General features: G+C 42.8%; 1 protein-coding gene across 7 annotated transcripts in view; it reads left to right on the top strand.

Annotated features, from left to right (window-relative positions):
• The window catches only part of OGDHL (oxoglutarate dehydrogenase L), a 99,596-nt gene that overhangs the window by 68,849 nt on the left and 11,246 nt on the right, over window positions 1-19,501 (top strand). For all 7 annotated transcript variants that reach the window (XM_014601722.3, XM_059729799.1, XM_006270165.3 and 4 more), the window contains 2 exons: window positions 4,481-4,608; window positions 15,279-15,457. In XM_014601722.3, coding sequence (XP_014457208.1) covers window positions 4,481-4,608; window positions 15,279-15,457 — 307 coding nt within the window. The remainder of the gene's footprint in view (window positions 1-4,480; window positions 4,609-15,278; window positions 15,458-19,501) is intronic.

Here is a 19,501-nt window from a genome sequence, read left to right as displayed (position 1 = left end):
GTCATTTTCACACAGTCTCTAATTTTTTGCTCACTTTTTTTTAATGGTACGCACAGTCAATTCACTTAAACTGTATTGGCAAGCAATCAATGCAGCACTACTGCCTTCTCTTAATTTATCAAGGATTTCTATTTTCTGAGCCAGGGTGATAGACTTATGTGCTCTTTTGGGCACAATATCCAAGGCTTTCTTTGATGCCATTTTCACAAATATTCAGGGGTTAATGTAACCAAAAATGATGGACAATTTTGGAGGAGATGACAAGTAATGTTAATGCTATGCAAGCAGATTCCAAACTAAGAACCGCTCTACCACAGTGTAAATGTGAAGCAGGGTATCGCGTAATTTGAAACGTCATTACATTATATAAAATGTGTATACATGAATCAGTGCAACTCAGAGCCGTGTAACTGGGGGTCCAACTGTATTTGGGGTAGTAGGAGTCCTTCTTTAAACAATGATAACTTTCTAGTCAGCAAGAGTGGAATCCATGTGGGGTGTTCAGGAAAGGAAGGTTATTTAGAGCAAAATGACTGCATGGCTCTTGGATATGTTGTCCAAATGTATTTCACAACCTTCTTTCCCTAAAGACCTGTTAGGTTACTTTGACCTCTGTCTATATGTTTGGCAGTGGGGTGGGATACAAGAACGTTGGCTCACAAGTGTCCCCACAGTAGACATAACTGGCCAAAAAGAATCCATTCCTGTGAACCTGAGATGTGCTCCAATGAAGACAGCACCACTGTTACTGTAGGATAAGTAGCTGCTGTTCCTTCCTGTCTCCTCACCACTCCCCCACTCCAACCTAACTTTCCTTCTCATATTCTTGCCTCTAGAAGGGATACATTTTTATCTATTTTTATCTAGTATTACTGTTTTTTTGTTTGGCCTTAAGCTGCTGGGCTGTTATGGAGGGAAGGAAAGGTTTTTTGCTACTTTGGTAATCAGTGACATTCTGAGACACATTTTAAATTGTTCAAATGGTAGTTGCTTAGAGCTGTAAATTTATTTTAACAAAAAATGCCAAATGGCAAAGCTCTATAAGTAAAATAACATCTCTTATGCTGAAATGCTAAATGAATATAGGGCATGTCTGAATGACTATGGAATCTGATCGCTTTGCAAATAAAAGTGGTGCCTCCTATCCTCACCTCACTCTCAGTGGAGTAAAATCTTAATGATGTATTTAATTGAACCCTTTGATGCGAAGACCATTACTGGTTGTGGATGAACTAGTGGTCCTGCGCTTCATTGTGATTGCCTGCAGAAGGTAATGATGAACATTGGTCTGTTTCAGCTGTTTGTTTCTGCAACGCAGCTCTACATTTCTTTGCTGAGCTTCATTTAGTTTTGGACCTTCTGGGCGTTCCTCTCTTCTTCATCTTTAATGCCATTTTAGCAGCCATATATGAGCTCTCAAAATTAAGACATTCCCAGGGAATTTCTTAGTTCCATTGTTAAGTTAAATTTTTGTCTTGTATGTCCAGAGGCAGTGCAGAGCATGTTTGTTGTTCGCTTACTGCAAGTGAAGTTAGTGTTGACTGATGCACACAGTAATCTACAGAGGCAGCATGCAAAAATAAGTGTCATACTGTCACTTCATAATCCTGGTTCCCCAATTTAGTTTATGGAAGAGCTGGTGGGTATTTTTAAGAACAAAAAGGCTGGTGGATGGGGGAAGGGAGGTATAAGGAAATAGATAACTCACTTTGTTCAGAGAAACGCAAACAATCTAATTGTTTATGAGAAGTAACTCGATTGAGCTAAGATTAGACAGGCATGGTTAATCATGTTAATCCGAAGTCTGGCAGAAGGCAGGCCAGAGCGATACATAAGAGATTAACTAATTTGGAGAGGCATAAGATTTCATAAGCAACAGTTTGCTTCATCAGATGCTATGAATGGACTTGTAGGGAGCAGGAATTCTAAATAGAAGGCAGTAACGTAAAATGTAAATTATTTCACTTTATAGTTTTTCAAAAACCAAGCAATATTTTATAAAAACAAAATAAATGTTATACATTTTTAAATTATACATTTTAACTTAAAATATACCGTTAAATAAATGCATTTTTATTTTATAAAGTTTAAATTTAAAATATAAAAATAGTAGTAAGATTAATGCAGAAGGTTCTCAGCAGTCTCATCTTGTTTTTTGTTTTTGTTCTTAATCAGATAAATTGGCCTTTTTGAAAAATAAACACAAATGCTGTAAGATAAATGCTTGTGGAATGGAGCAGTGGAGCCTTCCTTAATCTTAGCTATTTGATTTTATAGCAACCTTTTCTTGCTGTATTGCTGGGTTTCTGTCTGCCTGCGGCAATGAGGAGGGCCTACAAAACACTTGCTGGAGTGGAGTGATTGTAAATCTTAATTGCAATTGTTTAGGGGCAGCTGAACAATAAGGGATGAAATTAAAGTGCTGCCAGAAACTCGTGCAAACCAAGCTATGGTATTAGGAGAGAACTCTGTAGAAATTTGTAAGGCTTAATGTGTAATATTCAGACTGATTTTCATCAAGGATATGAGACAGAAACATTAACTCAGGATGGAGGCACATCTAAGAGACTGTGCAGTTCTAAATAAAGCTTGTCTACTCTTCACTGATTACAGTGCTGCTTCTCAAATTGATGCATAATATATGCGTGTAACTCCCATAACTGTTAACAGGAGTGAGTCAAAAATTCCAGTGCATTGATAATGAGAACAAGCTGCTCTGCAAGGCTGAAGAATGAGCAGTGTTGTACGCTCTCTTCAGTTTTGGATTCATGTAAAAATATGAGGAGGTAAAATTTGAGATAAGTATTTGGGAGGACCCAGAGGTGCAGTACTGCCATATGGTAAACATCGGGGAGGGATTTTATTAGCCTGTACTCTGAGTGTCCTAAAGTAGTACCTGTAGGACAGTCAACAATATTTTTGTGACTGTCTTGTTCATATTAGTACTCTTTGTGGAAGGGATTAGTCTGATAAATGGAGAAAGCTAACTGGGTGCTGACTGTTTCTAACAGCCTTCACAAAGGATCCCCATCATTTTATGAATTACAGAACTCTTCTCTGAAAGGATGTTACATAATCTTTGTTTCCCACCTAGTATCTAGAGATCAGTTCTTCTGGTCTCCTGAATGGGATGGAGCTTAGTGAGTCATTTTCTTTTTCCTGCATGTTCAATGTCACTTAAATTAGCAGTAGGAAGGAAAATAGGTATTGTTACAGGTAAAAATGCATCTTTCTTCTATCCTCCAGGAGTGGGGAGGAACTCGTTCCAACATAGTGAATTTAAGCGACCCTGTCTAGGGTTAGTGGTAAGACCTGTTCAGCACCTGGTTTTTCTATGTCTGTAGCTCTAAATTGACTGAAGCTATGCATATGGTAACCCAGCTCTTCTAAGAAACTAATCTCCACTTTTTCAAGAAGGTGACTTTATCCTTTGGTTGGAGGGAGGCTGGATGGGGGATTAGGTTTCTTTTAATTTTTGTGGTTTTGAAAATAAGGGGAGATACCTTTAAATATTTTTTCTTTTGTTTTTTTTTCTTCCTGTGCTGTTTCTCCAAGATCCTGCCGGTTCCTGATCTTATGCTGTTCATTTCTGTATAGATTTCAGAGCTGTTTTGTGCTAAGATATATTATAGCAGAGATGGCGACAGAAAAATTATCTTTAATTTGTTCAGTGCTGGCAGCTACGCAACACATAATAGCTGTTATCAGGATAATAACCTTCCTTACGTTAGTGACTGTAGAGCTGAACATATTGGTGTGATTCACTCAGTTAGTCTTGCTCAGGGAGTTAATAGATTACAGTAATTACTTCAGTCATCTCTGTTTTGATGTTGTTCCTTGGTGTACCATTCTAATGCTGATTAATGAAGTTCTAGAAAGCTGTAAACAGTGTGAATGGGGTGGCATGGAGAAGGAGGATGCTGCCTTCCTAGGTCTTGGTCCTGAAAAATGCTTGATAAGAAAAAATCTGGTATAAAAGACTAACCACAGTTAGTCATCCTAAGGAGGTGACTAATAGTATTCCACAATTACTTCTGAGTTGGGTAATGGCTGCCCTTTATTGAAGGCTATCCTGATTTCTTATTTCACATACTGTTTGACAGGGAAGGCATGATGGGTTTTTTTTACCCTAATTTTTTTACCGAGAGGACTCTATTCTTTTAATGATGGTGATATACTTTCACTGCTTAATCCTTGAGTGAATTTAAAACCAGCCCTGAATAGCCAGTGAATTCAGTTCAGTGTCACATGGATACTATGTTGTGCTGTACAGTTCTATTTCTTAGATTGTCAGGATTCACTATGACTGATGGGAGAGGTAGTTCCATTAAAATTCTGATAGCTGCAGATGTTTTCAGGGCATAATTTCTAAGGTTTTGACTTCTTTTAATGAGAGTGTCTCTTTTTTTATAGACTCAAATTTAATCTTTAAGAATGTATCAGAACTATAGCCAAATCAATTCTCTCCAACTATTCACAGCCATCGCCATCATGTGCTCCATGATCAAGAAGTTGACAAGAGGACATGCGTTCCTATGAATCACCTCTGGGAGCAGCAAGCCCCGTACACAGTGTGTAACAGCTCCCTTTCAGAATATGGCGTCTTAGGTAGGTCTCTCAAAATATCTAGCACATTTTCATATGTGTTAAGATGTCTCAAATGAAATATGGGAGCTTATTGCTAAGTAGGAGAATTTTAATCTAATGATTGGTAGAACTTTTAAATTTGCAGGTGTACTTCTCGTGTTCAGAGTCTTGCAATTATCTAAATTTCTTTCTAGTTTGAAAAACTAGTAAACTGGGAAGAATGAGCTCTCCCACTTCCATTCTGGCTGGAAATAGGACAAATGCAGCCTTTCATTTTTACTTTGGCACTTCTGCTTTTACTATTGATTAAAACAGGGAAGTTGGAAAGTATGAAAATGATTGGAAGGCTGGAAGGTATGAAAATGATATGGAAGCTAGTTAAAAGGTATAAAAATGAATTTAAATTAAAATGGCTGACTTTCCTTTCTGCTGAACCCTCCAAAGAAAAGGTTTTGCCAGTAATACTGTGGTGGTGGTGTCTTGTCCTCTTTGATTAAAATGGGTTTTTAAAATGATACCTATGTAACCCTGAAACCAAATCTTGCTGTAACCCTGAAGCCAAACAGACCATGATTTGGTTTTTTACATCTATTTAAAAATCTGTGAAATTGTTTGGGGAATTTTTCCTTTTAACTCTTAACATAATGATTGTGCCTATGTTAATGACCACTCGCATCTGCACACACTATGTAGCCCTTCTCCTCCCATATCTCTGTTCCTTTCATCTTAAAACCTGACTGTTTGGGAGAAGGGTAGGAGCTTCATATGAAAGCATCAGAGATTATAGAGAAAACACGTAGAGTGGTCTTATACAGGACTGACTGATGGGGTAGAATGCCTCTGTCCTGAAAACTGAACACCCCTTAAAATACATTGTTTCTACATTTCAGAGCTTGGGTCTGTAGAAGGCATACACTTAATAAAAGGTATTTTATCTGGGTTCCGGCACTGAAAATTTAACTGGGTGCCAGGTAAAGGTATAAATAAAATGAAGGATACCTCAGAATATGGGTATAAAACCTGTCCTAGCCTTAAGAATAGAATGCTATTACAAATATGTTACATATATTGAGAACACAAATCTTTGTTACAAATAGGATTTATAACAGCGACTCAGATTTTACTCTTGTATCAGATATTTTATGGTCAGCTGGAGGGTGAATGGATAAACTCAACCCACTGTACTAAGGTTAGCAGAAGGAGGAGATGTAGAGTACAAAACTGATGCGTGCTGGGCACATCAACATGTGCAAATGCTGCAGGGTGGGTTTACTCTAGAGTAAGCCCACCCTGGGCAGGCATCTACATGTACAGGTATTCAGGAGCAGATTTACTGCTCCTGGCACCGGTCTGCTCCTGCCCCCTTTGGCTCTGCACCAGCCAGGGGGAGCTCTAGGCCAGGGGCTGGTGGGGAGCAGGGGGTCAAGAGACAGCTCTCTCCTGGTGCAGGGCTGAGAGTGCTTCCCTGCTTCTGGGAGCCGCCTGCTGCTGGCATGGGCTCCAGTGGTGGAGCCCAGGCAGGGACAATGTCCCAATCCTGGCTTCCTGACTGGGGATAGGGGGTTTGGAAAGATCTGCAGGGGAGGGGCAGGTCCCAACCCTCTGCCCAATCTGCCAGTGGGGCAGCTAGCAGTGAGCCCCCAGCTGGGTGGGGATCATGGAGCAGGGGCTGGGAATCATCTCCCAGTCCCCGCTCCATGATCATGATTGTGGAGCTGGGGTGGGGAACAATTTCTTATGATTGCAGAGCAGGGGCTGGGAGCTGCCTGCTGCCGGGGCAGGGGAGCATTGTCCCCACCTACGCTCAGGTGGCAGCAGGCAGCTCCTGGTCCCTGCTGCCTAGCTGACTGACAGCAAATTTGCTCCTGGTGGACCATCTACGCTTGCTGTACTGTGTAGTAATTACTTGGTGATTAATTTGCTACTTGCATTTGCAGGTAGCAAATTAACTTCCAAGTAGAGCAAATTACTGCGCAGTAAGGGTCAACACATCTAGATCATGATACTTACTACATGGTAATTAGCTCTACTACACAGTTGAGCATCTCAAGTAGATGTGCCCGCTGTGATTTATCTTGAAGTTTTATTGGCTTTGAATAAAAATCATGAAGAATGATTTCTTTAGCTAGGCGGGCAGGGTGGGTAGAAGGCAGCCGAGAGCTGGAGCTGGAGCCCCATGTGCTGGGGTAGGAACCACCTGGCTGAAGCTTTTTCCCAGCCCAGAGTGGCACAGCAGGAACTGAAGGAGGAACCACCACTGGAGACAAGGGGAGCCAAGCAGCACCCCAGAGGGCTGCAGCCACACTGGGATCAGCCCTGCTGGTGAGCTGCGCGCTGGCCAGAGCCAGGCCAGTGGGCTGGAGTGCAGTGCAGGCTGCCCTGGGTGGGGCTTGGCCTCGTGCAGAGTGCCATGGGGGCAGCTATGGCCCAGATCCAGTCAATTGGCGGGCACCCCGCAATGGTCCAGTTCCAATCAGTTGGTGGGTCACATCCAGCCTACAGGCCATATTTTGCCCAACCCTGCTATATAACTGAGATTAGGGGTTCTCAATCTTTTTAGATTGAAGGCATCCTTAGAAAATGCTAGCATTTAGCTTTCACTTTTTAAAATTTTTTTGGACTACAGAAAAATTAATAGAGCAATTCTTCTGGTGTAAAGAACTCAGACCACAACAGGTCAGAATGTTTTTTGACCGTATGGGTTCATGTTTCAAATCTCTGGGTTTATTTGATAAATCATGTATAAATGTTTGCACACTTAGCAGTGCTAATATTGTATGGCACCCTGTGGCACTCTTAAGGATCTCACAGCACCCTGGTGGAGAATCTCTGACCTAAACATACTCATTCCAGATGTTTCAGCAAGACCATTTGTGAAGGTAAGCATCATGGTCACCAAAGAGATATTTTAGCCACTAAACTAAGGCACCCTAAATTGCACCATTTTAACCTAAATCTGTTTTAGACAAACTGTTGCAAATATCCATCAATGCTTTTATTTGTTTCACTTAAAGAGACTGAAGTTTGTGTGTGCGTTAGCTTCTAGGTTATATTCCTGGTTACTAGAGTGTGGGGGGATTTCTCTGCAGAGTATTTCAGGTTAGAGGGTTCCTTCTGGGATGTGCTCACTTCTTGAAATACACCAAGGGTGGGAGGGAAGAGTATAATTTTTGGTTTGAGGATTTGCTATGTTGAGAGGCAGATTGAGGAGTGGGTGGAGTCAAAGTTTTTTCTTTCCTGATGGCTGTACACTAAGGGTGGGAGAAATGCAGCCTGCAGGCTAAATGCGGCCCACCAGGCCATTCTGTCCGGCCCACGGGGCCCCTAAAAATGTATAAAATTAATATTTGTCGGCTCCTGGCTGCCTGTCATGTGGCCCTCGATGGCTTGCTAGAACTCAGTAAGCGGGCCTCTGTCTGAAATAATTGCCTGCTCCTGCTATACACTCTTTTCAATAAAACACATTTAGGGGAAGTTGTCCTGGGAGGGAGACCAAGATAAAAAAGGAAGTTAATATTATGAATTTAATTTGACCATGTAAACATGTAAGAACTTGGGAGTATTTGGGGAATCTCCTTAGTTTTCTTGCATTAGAGTTAATTAAGTAAAAATGGATTGAATAGCTCTGCGTGACAGGACTATTGATTATTTCTCTGGCAGGTGCAGAAGCAGAGAGCTGGCACCTGCTCAGAGCTGCAAGCTCTGCACCAAGAGCCTGTTAAGAGCACCTGGGGTATAACTGCTCCACTGAAATAATATTCTGACAAGATTGATCTGCCTCAAAGAAACTACCTGTGTCCTGCTTTTATCTTGCAATTCAGGATATAGTGTGGTTTAGATTACTGGGTGGAGAGCTAGGTGTGTTGGTTTTACATTCTAGCTGTTTTGTCCCTGGATAGATCTTGTTAGCTGCAGGGGAACTATTGCAGCTAGTTGTAGCTAAACAGCAGTTTTTGTGCATTTTAAGTTTCTTATGCTTTCTGTAGTAAAGCTGTGCTTCCAGAGTTGCTGTGTGAAGTCATATGGACAGAAAGACTATAGTTTCAGCAGTTTTTGTCTAGACTTAGAAGAGGTCAACAGAAGTGATTTACAGGTCCCTTGTATATACATAGCAAAAAAGGGTACTAATGAACTGTTTTAAAGTTTTTTGGGGGTTGTTTTGTTTTGGGTTTTTTTGCAAACTGCCATCTCTCTTCCAACCTGAATACCTGTTAAAATTAAGCCATCTTTGCATCTTGGAGCTTGGGAGTTCTGTAAAAATCATACATTTAATAAAGGAAATGTTGTCTGTCTTCTGACATTGAAAATTTAACAATAACAGTTAACTTAGCTGGGACTGCTGGACTTTGAGGTTTGAGGGTGGGGTTTGCAAGGTTTATAGGGTGAATAGCAAAAATGGGAAGACTAGTATTGGTTTCAAACCCAGATGTCCAAATGCACTTTGATTTAGGATCATAGACTGGAACTAGACTGCTGTCAGTGCTGAGAGGTGACAGAACAAGGAGCAATAGTCTCACGTTGCATCAGGGGAAGTTTAGGTTAGATATTAAGAAGAACTTTCTCACTAGGAGGGTAGTAAAGCACTGGAACAGAGTACCTAGATAAGTTGTAGAATCTCTGTCCTTGGAGGTTTTTAAGACCTGACTAGACAAAGCCTTGACCGGGATGAGATATTTGGGGAAGGCCTTGCTTTGAGCAGGGCATTGGACTAGATGAAGGGTTTTTTTGTTTTTGTTTTTTTCCTTAAAGGGCCGGAGCTGGGGTGGGAGGGGCATCTGGGGGGGTGAGCAAGGGGGGGTCAGGGGGCTTATGGCAGAGTCCCTCACTCAGCATGGGGCAGTGGGGGGCAGCAGGGATTGCCCCCTGCCTGGCAGCACCTGGTGAGTGGGACTCTTTTTTTTTTTTTTTTTTTTTTTTAAAGTACCAGAAGCTGGGGCGGGGGGGCAGCCATGGGGGAGCAGGCAGGGATCAGGAGGGCTGAGGGAGCAGGCAGGAGATGGGGCCTGGCAGGGGCCCTCCCATGGTCCTCTCCCCCATCTTCCACCCTTCCTTCCCCCACCCCCAACTTAAGGACTCCCTGCTGCAGCCACTGGGGACTGTCCAAATCATCGAAGCTCTGAATCTTTTACGGATTTGGTAACATGAAAGTGAAAGGCTGTATGCACAATACTAGTGCCCACTTTTAAATTTTTATTAAATTTACTGGTGAACTTTTCCTCATGGTTTCTCTCAGCCTGTAATAAACTGTAGATCATATTTTAATTTTTCTATCTTTTATTTTAATTTTCTTGTCATAACTCACCTGAAAATCTTACTGAATTTAGCTGCAGCCTTAGTTAAGTTACTTGAAAGACTGGTAATTTGTGAGAGTCTCACACAGTGCTGTGAGGGAATATGCAGAATAATGGGTTCCTGCTAGCTGATGTTTTGCTTCAGAACACTTCTGTGCTTGCCATAGTGACAAAAGAACAGGAAGAGAGCACAGCAGGAATTGAGCTAGCATAAATTAGCCCTTCTGCCATGCCTTTCTTCCAAGGATCTCAAAGTACTTTTCAAACAATAAAATTAAGCCTCATTCACAGATGATTAGGCATCTCCTATTTTGGACAATGCTGGTCCCTGTCCACTGGTTCTGGTGTGCTTTAAGTTTCAGAGTCTGAACAACTCCTTCAATATTCCTTCTGGTTTGGGGTCTTTGAGTATCCTTTTGGGGCCTGTGCCCCTTCTTGTGACCTGGGACCCATTGTCCTGCTACTTAGCCCCTGACTAGTGGTGACCCCTTAGATTTTCATGTAGTTGAAACACCTCTTTCCTTTATCTCTGCTTGTGTGGGAGTTCTGGATTACAGTTCACTCTTGAACGCACAGGCTTCCTAATATCTTAGTGGCATAAGAAATGCACAGATTTAGATAAGAAAATACTCTTTTAAGTATTTACTCTTAAGTATTACTCATCTCTTACCCTCTCCTGTCCAGAGCTTGCTATATTTCAGTCTGTAACTTTCCCCTCTAAGTCTGTTTTTTTTTATATATATTTCCCCCTAAGACCATCATTTCTTTGTTCAATATGTGATAGTTTAGAAGTTGCCTTCCTGCAGTCAGGTGGGAGGAATAGTTTACACTAGCTCCTCCCTCTGTTGTCTATATGTGGTTAAAGTACAGATGTTACGATTAACTATTCTCCATTGCTAGACAGAGGCATTGTATGATGCAGCAATTTTCATAGTAACTGAAACTTGCAAGTTGTACATCATTCACTCAGCTCCCTTGTGACATTCCTAATATGCATTAGGATCACACGATCCACACATCATGCATCTACCTCTTAAATCTTCTGTGGTAGAATACAATAGTGATTAACAGCACATACCTACATTAAATGATGATAAAAGAGGAAGTGAAAAAGGGCACTCCACTCATCTGAAATAGGAGGGAAAACAGAAATGTATAGAATGACTTGAGAAAAAATTGGCTAGGACACAGGGTTTAAACTCTCTTCTTCTGTGAAGTGTTTTGATTCACAAGCAGTTAAAGACCTGAGTTTTGGGTGTTATCTAAAAGTTAGACTATCCCTGTCTTAATACAGAGCAGCATATGTGCAAATAAGCCTTGAACAAATTAGCCATATTGCATATTTTCTCAACCATGCCACCCAATCAACGCAAATAGTGCCTTAATGTTTGTTTAAAATTAGAATGGGATTCAAACCTATCTAGGGAAATCTGTTTTTAAATACCTTTGGGAACTTTCAGGGAAGGAGTTATATAGGTTTTCACTTTTTGAATGGCTTTTAAAGATAACAAGACTGAAGAAAAGAAGGGCTGTGGCATAAAATTAATTTTGAAGGTAGCCTAGATGGGGGTATGGCTAGCTAGGTGAGAAGCTCAGCCTGTCATTTACTGCCTGAACCAGGGTTGTGCGCACTTAAGAGCAAGACCAGTCCTCCTAACCCTGCAGCCTTCTTGTGACAGGAAGAGAACAGGAGCATCTGTCAGAGTCACAGATGGGCTGTTTAGAGTTCAGCACCACAGGGACCTAGTGGTTCAAAGATTTCTTTCATCGAGAAGGTGGCCAAACATCCGGAATAAAACTAGCAAGGGAATAGCGTGTGAAAACAAGCGCTCTGTAAAAGCAGGCTCTAGGCTGCATATATTCATGAATAAACAGATTCATTTGGAAGAACTGTCTTCTGCTCCTCCCATCCAGTTATTGCATTCAGATTGTCCTTATCTATTCATTAGCTTTCCTACAGGGTGCTAGTACTCGTCCTTAAATTGAAGAAAAGACCCAAGGACCTTTCCCTTCCCTGGCCTTCCCAGACTTTGGCAGTAGCTATTCAAAGTTGAACCAAAGATATAATTATGCATGTGTGCAGCTGATTTCAAATAATGCTTTTCTGATTTAAACACTGCATGGAGACTTAGGAGATTCTGGGTTCAAATTGATGCTCTGCTGCAGATGTCCTGGGTGACTTTGGGTAAGTCACTTAATCCCTCTTGCCCATGGGTTCTTAGTTCTCCTTTTGTAAAGGGAGGAAGCTGTTTTTCCTCAAGCCTTTGTCTGTCTTATCTAATTAAATTTAAACTGAATAAGCTATCTTTTATGTGTATGCACAGTGCCTAGTGGCGGGGGGAGCTCAATCTTAGTATGGACTTGTAATTGCTTCCATACGATCACTGTTGTAATTCCTTTATTTCCAGAGGGCTTTGTGCTCTAAAAGCAATAAGGAGAAACCTGGAATGCAATAATGGAAGTGGTGAAATAAAAGCTAAACAATGGAGGGAAAGGGTTGATGTTTAGATATACTTAGTCCTGGAGGAGGATTGCAGGATCAAGCAGCTGTGCAGAAGGTCTTAAAATAAGTCCAAACTGCAAGTGGAGCACATTGCTTTCTTTTCTTGCTTTTTATGTATTTTTGCCATGTGACCAGTTTGCTTGTCTTTTAATCCTAACTTACTACTTAACACGTAGGAGAAGTAAGAATGCAACATTTTAGAGATGCCAAAATCCCCTTTCATACCCCACTGGTGTAGGTTTGCTTTGCTTAGGTTGCTGTATTTCTTTAGCCTTCTATGAAGCAATCCATTTAGCCCATAAAGTCTCATAGGATAGGTTCTTCTGGAGAGACTCCAGGCTCCAGTCACTATGGTGTAAATCACAAATGACAAGTACATGAGACCTGTCAGGGAGCACTTACTTGTGGGTTTGAAGCAGTAGCCTACTGTGTGCAGAGAATATCAAGATGCCAAGCTGGTCTCTGTCAGTCAGCATGAATTGGAGAGTTCCTAAAACTTTTGTACTAAAGGTATATAATTAATAAGTTTGATCACAGCCAGAAACCATGATTCCGGGGGCTCCATTCTATGTTTGTTTTACGGCTTTATTGTTTTATGGTTTTATTGCATAGGTTGTGCAATATAAAGAGCAGCTGTGTATGGATAAAATCCAGAGACAGTATTTGGGAGAACAGTCAGGTGCACGGCTTCTGTTGAGAGTCCATGAGAGCTGGGCACCTAATTGCCCTTAGTCTGTTGAAAATCTCATACTTCTTTAGATTATACTGGTACTTTATCATAGATGCTATACTTTAGTAGAAGTATAGTAACAATTACAACATTTCTCCAATATTGCTGGGGAGTGGGGAGGGGAAGGAGTCCGTTTCTCCAATATTGCTGGGGAGTGGGGAGGGGAAGGAGTTCAAGCTAACACCCCATATCTAGATGGATACACTACTCTGCATCCAGAAGGTTTTGCCTCAGGTCCATCTCTGTTCTTAACATTTGTACTCTAATATATATCTGAATCTTAGGTTTTTAGATTTCTCGAATGCATGTGGTAGTTTTCTGCCTGGAATTTTCTATTTTTAAGGACACATTATAGAACAGCATTTGTTTGGCCTCAATGTGACATGAAGAAAACAAAGATAAGAGGGTGAAATGAGGCAAAAAAAAGGCTGGAGGAAGGAGGCTTGTGAAACTGGAGTTGAGGACAGACCCATTGCAGCAGGAAAGAACACTGTAACTTAATTATTGGAAGAAGTATGGAAAATGAGAGTTCATACAAGGAAAAAACATACCAAGTTTTATGTATTGTTCTTGGCATCTAGTCATTATTATGTATGCTTGCTAGAGTAACTTAAGAAAACTGTAGCGCAACCCATGTTTTTTATTATTTAGTGTATGATGATAGTGATCACAAAGCAAGAAGAAATGTTCACAATTTTATATCCAACTTTTGCAGCCAGCTGATTGCCTTATGTGTAGTATTGTGCAGATCCAGTAGAGTTACATTAAATGCACAGAGAGGGCTTCTTTGTCATTTCTCCAGTCCACCCTTTCTATATGGTTTGCTCCCAGTATTCTGCACAGGCCACTGCATCCGGTGTTGGTGTTGCCAAATTTGGTGGGGTGCATTATGGTGCTGGAGGGCATCTCAGGAAATAGATGATCCATGGGTTGCTTCTCCTAACAAACATATTGGTCATTTACTTAGAGGCCCCACTCTCAATCTGTTCAGGCTCCGCCATCTATGCCACTTGTAATTGGAGCCAGATGCTAACTCCTCACTGGGGGCGTGATTCTTCACCAGCTCCATTCAACAGCTTTGTTGCCTAGTTTCTCCCATTCTTTTTTGCCAGAAGGTAGTTCTGGGTGATTCCAGTGATGTGGTCAATAACATGGTAAAGGACAAAATGCTGTTTCTTGGTGAGAGACAACGGTGTGCTGGTTGATGTCCATATAGCAGGTGGCAGTCATCTGACTCTTGTATCTGCCAGTCAATGCTGCCTGCTACTTTCTTCCTGATAGTGCATATAGGCAGGGAACAGGGGTGGATTTTAGGCAGCCTGTTACAATTCTGTGTGTATCAGTTAGGACAGTGTCAATGTTTACTGTGATTTGAGCATGCCCAGGTGGTGCAGGCATATTCAACCACAAAGAAACAAAGTGCTAAAGCAGTAGTGCATAGGGTGGATGGTTGTGCACAAAATGTTGTTTTGTGTATTGACCTTGGCTTTGATATTAAATATGTATTTTTTGTAACTAAGTGTACAGTCCAGTAAACTGGGTGTTTCTGATGTTCAAGAGACTGGTCAGTCCAGGTGACATTCAGGTGTCATTTTGCATTTAGGTTTCTCAGATGAAAAACACAGATTTGAGTTTTGCAAGGATTGGATTTGAGAGAAAATAAAACCTTGTTTAGGTCGTAATCTGACATCTTGTTCAGTGCCCTCTCCAGGATCTTCTCTGTGTCCTCAAAACTTTTCTGCTGTGTGGTAATGTAGAAATTGTCAGCATAGATGAAACAGACATCGGGTAGGAAGTGGCTAATCATTAATGTAGATGTTGAATAAAAGTGGGGCAAGCACACTGCCTTGTGGTAAGCCATTTTTTTGTGAGTGCTATCTTTTTCTGTTCATGATTTAGTTATGGTGTTTTTTTAATGGGGAGGTATGTATGTTGTAAGAATAGGGTGAATGTAGACTGTTCTTCATGGTGCACCCTGGGTTATGCTAAATAGTCTACAACACGATGATGCTGAACTGTCCTTTGGACCTCATGGCCAATGATCATGAAGACAAAAGAACAATCTGTGTAATATAGCTTCAGTATAAAGGTACTGGGCTGAATTATGTGAAACAGAACATAGCTCTAACCAGGATGTTTGTTTCTTTTCCTTTTGTCCTTTTCTTAGGTTTTGAGCTTGGCTTTGCCATGGCAAGTCCCAATGCTCTGGTGTGCTGGGAAGCTCAATTTGGTGACTTTCACAACACTGCACAGTGCATAATAGACCAGTTCATCAGCTCGGGGCAGGCAAAGTGGGTTCGTCACAATGGGATTGTGCTGCTTTTGCCACATGGAATGGAAGGAATGGTAAGGCTTTCACTAACTTGCTGGAACAGGAAGCATGCATGAACATAAAGCTATAGAATAAAAGACACAGACCAGTTCCCTTTTTGCAATAGACATGTGGATGCATGATCCTTAATTTTTTTTAACGAGAAATGAATGTGATGCTGACATGTTAAAGTATTCTTTTGCTATATAAATGTGTGCGTGTTTGGACACTTACAGAAGTTACATTTTTCCTGTGATGAGGTCCCTAAAAGTGCTTTACAGCTGTAACATAACTGTATGGCTGCAGAGTGCTTTTAAAATGGCTCATTCATGAAAAAAAAATAACCATCCTTAAATCAGCTGTTAGATGAAGGTGCTCTAGAGCACAGTGCCTTAGGAAACCCATGTACAGGTATCCTGTGAGGGTTAATTTAGGGTGATTCTGCTTATATCCCATGTGCATTTGTGGGGCTGTCTCATAATCCCCAAGGACAGTCTGCTTCCTGTGTAGTGTGGGAAGGAGGGAGAGGGGGGTTGGGGAAGGTACCCCTGCTGGAGTCTTGGAGAGGAGTCAGTCTGGGCCTAGAAAGCAGATGTTTGGGGGAGCTCCCCCACCAGCTCCTGGCAGGAGCATTTTGTCAACAGCCCTGGCTGCCGTGCCAGGAGCTGGAGCAGTGGTTGGGGAGAATCCAAGCTCCCTCCCCCAAGAGTGTGGTCATGCTTGAGGACAGTCCAGAGGAGAGCCATGTGAATGATTAGAGGACAAGAGGGCAGGCCTTATGAGGAGAGACTTGGCACTCTTCAGCCTGGAGAAGCGTAGGCTCAGGGGTGACTTGGTGGCAGCCTATAAGTATATAAGGGGTGTACATCAGGACCTGGGAGAACTTCTGTTCACCAGAGCACCCCGTGGGAAGACTAGGTCCAACAGTCACAAACTCTTGGAAGACCATGTTAAGCTGGACACAAGGAAAACCTTCTTTACTGTCCGAGTCCTCAGGGCCTGGAATAAACTCCCCAGAGGTGGTGCAGGAACCTACTCTGGATTCCTTTAAGAAACACTTGGATGCCTATCTTGCTGGGATCATTTGACCCCTGCTGACTGCCTGCCCTTTGGGCAGGGGGCTGGACCTCATGATCTTGCGAGGTCCCTTCCAGCCCTAATGTCTGTGAAATCTACGAAATACAGCCAACCTGGACAGGCTTGTGAGATGGGCAGACTTCAATCTGATGATGTTTAATATGGAGAAATGTAAAGCACTCCATCTGGGGAGAAATAATTCACAACACACTTACAGGCTCGGCAGTGCTATGCTTGCCAGCACCACAACTGAACAAGACCTGAGTGTTGATAGACAACAAAATGACCATGAGCCACCAATGTGATTCTGTAGCTGGCAGATCCAATAAAATGCTGGCATGCATCTACCGAGGCATCTAGAGCAAGGCTAAGAATGTCATCCTCCAGCTGTACTCAGCCTTGGTGAGACTGCAGCTGGAGTACTGCATCTAGTTCTGGGCGTCGCACTTCAGGGAGGATGTGGAGAAGCTAGGGAGTTCAGAGGAGGGCCGTGTGCATGATTAGAGGCCTAGAGAGCAGGTCATACAGAGAGGCTGAAAGACTTGGGACTGTTCAGCTTGGAGAAGAGATGACTCAGAAGTGACTTGGTGTCAACCTATAAGTATATTAGGGGTGTACATCTGGGCCTGGGAGAGGACAAGAAACAATGGGCACAAACTGATTGAAGATCACTTCAGTCTGGACATAAGGAAAAACTTCTTTGAGTCGAGTGCCAAGGGTTTGGAGCAGGCTTCCTCTAGAGGTGGTACAGTCACCTACCCTGGTGATCTTCAAAAAGTGTCTCGATACCCATCTTCTGGGGTCATTTGACCCCAGCAGTCTTTCCTGCGCAAGTGCAGGGGGGCTGGACCCAATGATCTGTAAGGTCCCTTCCAGCCCCTAACATCTATAAAACTACATGGGCCTGGCCTATCTATCCCTTCTGGAATCTTGGAAGGAGCCAGCCTGGGCCCAAGGGCGGGGGGTGTTGGTTTCTGCCCCCTATCCAAGCTCCTGGTATGGCAGTTAGGGCTTCTGACAAGAAGCTTGTGCCAGGGGGAGATCTGGGGGGGGACAGAACAGGAATCTGAGCCTACCCCCTGCCATGTGGGTCTGGCCTAGCTCAGCTACATCTGCTGGGGTCTTGGGGAAGCTGTGGGAAGTTCCCTCCCCCTGGGGGAGAGCCCCCCCATGTGGGGGAATCCCCAAGGAGAGAGAATGCTGTTGGGGACCACCAGGAACAGCTGGTAGTGCAATTTTGCTGGCTGATAATGTGGGGAAAGCTTCCCTGGCTAGCTTCCCTGGCTAGGGGTTGGGGATAGCTGCAGGTTCCCTTCCTCTACTGGGCCAGGGTTATAGCCAGCCCCTTCTTGGCACAAGGAAGTCCCAAGTGTGAACAGTGAAAGCATTCAAACAACTGGAGGGAATTGGCATTTTACCATTTGAACTGCTGGAACCCAACTTTTTGCCTCAGCAGCTGCTTGAAATTCAGGATTTGATAAGATTCTGAAACTTATTTTGTGTGGCAACAATCCTCAGAATACAGGAGAATCCTGACAGGCTGTTGAGATTTAGTTTATCCTCCCAGAGGTGCTTTCTATTATATAAGAGGTTGTATTTTCTCTCTAAAATCCAATATTAGGGACAAAATATCTTGGGGGAGGATTGGTGATGGGATATGAATCCTTTCACTTCTAGGCCACAGACTTGTCTGCAGCCAGGTGGGTTGTGATATGAATGACTTTCACCAAGGAGGTATCAGGCAGTACTCATTTGAAAGTAGCTAATTAATTCAGTTCAGACCTACTGGGTGGACATCCATAAAAAACCCACCACCACACTTGTGGGCAGATTCAACAGACATCAGTGAGGGATGTAAATCAAGGGCAAGGATTAGGAATTATTGCTGGAACAGCAAGTGTGCCGTCAGGAGATATTCATCCCTGCTACCTCCTTGTACATGCCCTGTGGACACAGTTTTGTTTCCAGTATGGCAAATTCAGCATCTTTATTGAATGTTCTGTTCTCTTTAACATTTTTAATATGCCTTTAAAGTAGGACATTGCACTCTGTTAATTTTAGCCAAATGAATTTATGCCAGCTGGACTTGGTATCACGGTGTTACTGTCACACTCTGCTATAACTATCTGACTTTGCTTTGTGGCTTTCTTGCAACTCAAATTTGGGGCCAGATTACAAGAGAACATTTATAAAAGGTAGATGCTCTGGGCTGTTCTATCTTCATATTCCTTTTGTGACTATAGATTCATAGATTGTAGAGTCGGAAGGGAACACAACGGATCATCATGTCCGGCCCCTGGCAGGAAAGAGGACCGAGGTCAGATGACCCCAGCCAGGTGACTGTCTAGCCTCCTCTTGAAGACCTCCAAGCCAGGTGATAGCACCACCTCTCTTGGAAGCCCATTCCAGATCCTGGCCACCCTTACTGTGAAAAATGTCTTCCTAATAGCTAACCTAAATCCCCTCTCAACTAGTTTACACCCATTATTCCTAGTCACTCCCTGGGGCGCCCTAGTAAACAGCGCTTCCCCTATTCCCCGTTGACCTCCCCTAATAAATTTATAGGCAGCCACAAGATCTCCCCTCAGCCGTCTCTTGTGAAGGCTGAAGAGGTTCAGCTCTCTCAACCTCTCCCCGCAGGGTCTATCACGAAGGCCACTAATCATGCGAGTGGCCCTCCTCTGGACCCTCTCGAGATTCCCCGTGTCCCTCTTGAATTGCGGCACCCAAAACTGGATACAGTACTCCAACTGCGGCCTGACCAGTGCCGCATAGAGGGGGAGCATCACTTCCTTTGTTCTATTAGTCATGCACCTGCTAATGCGTGACAAGGTGCGATTGGCCTTGTTGATGGGCTCATTATACTGCCGGCTCATGTTCATCTCGGAGTCAGTTATGACTCCAAGATCCCTCTCTGCCTCCGAGCTGCTGAGAAGGACACTCCCCAACCTATAGGTGTGCTGGTGATTCCTCCTTCCCAGGTGGAGTATCTTACATTTATC

Source organism: Alligator mississippiensis, chromosome 6 (genome assembly GCF_030867095.1).
Source record: "Alligator mississippiensis isolate rAllMis1 chromosome 6, rAllMis1, whole genome shotgun sequence".
Taxonomy (NCBI): Eukaryota; Metazoa; Chordata; order Crocodylia; family Alligatoridae; genus Alligator; species Alligator mississippiensis.
This window is presented reverse-complemented; position numbering and strand designations above follow the sequence as displayed.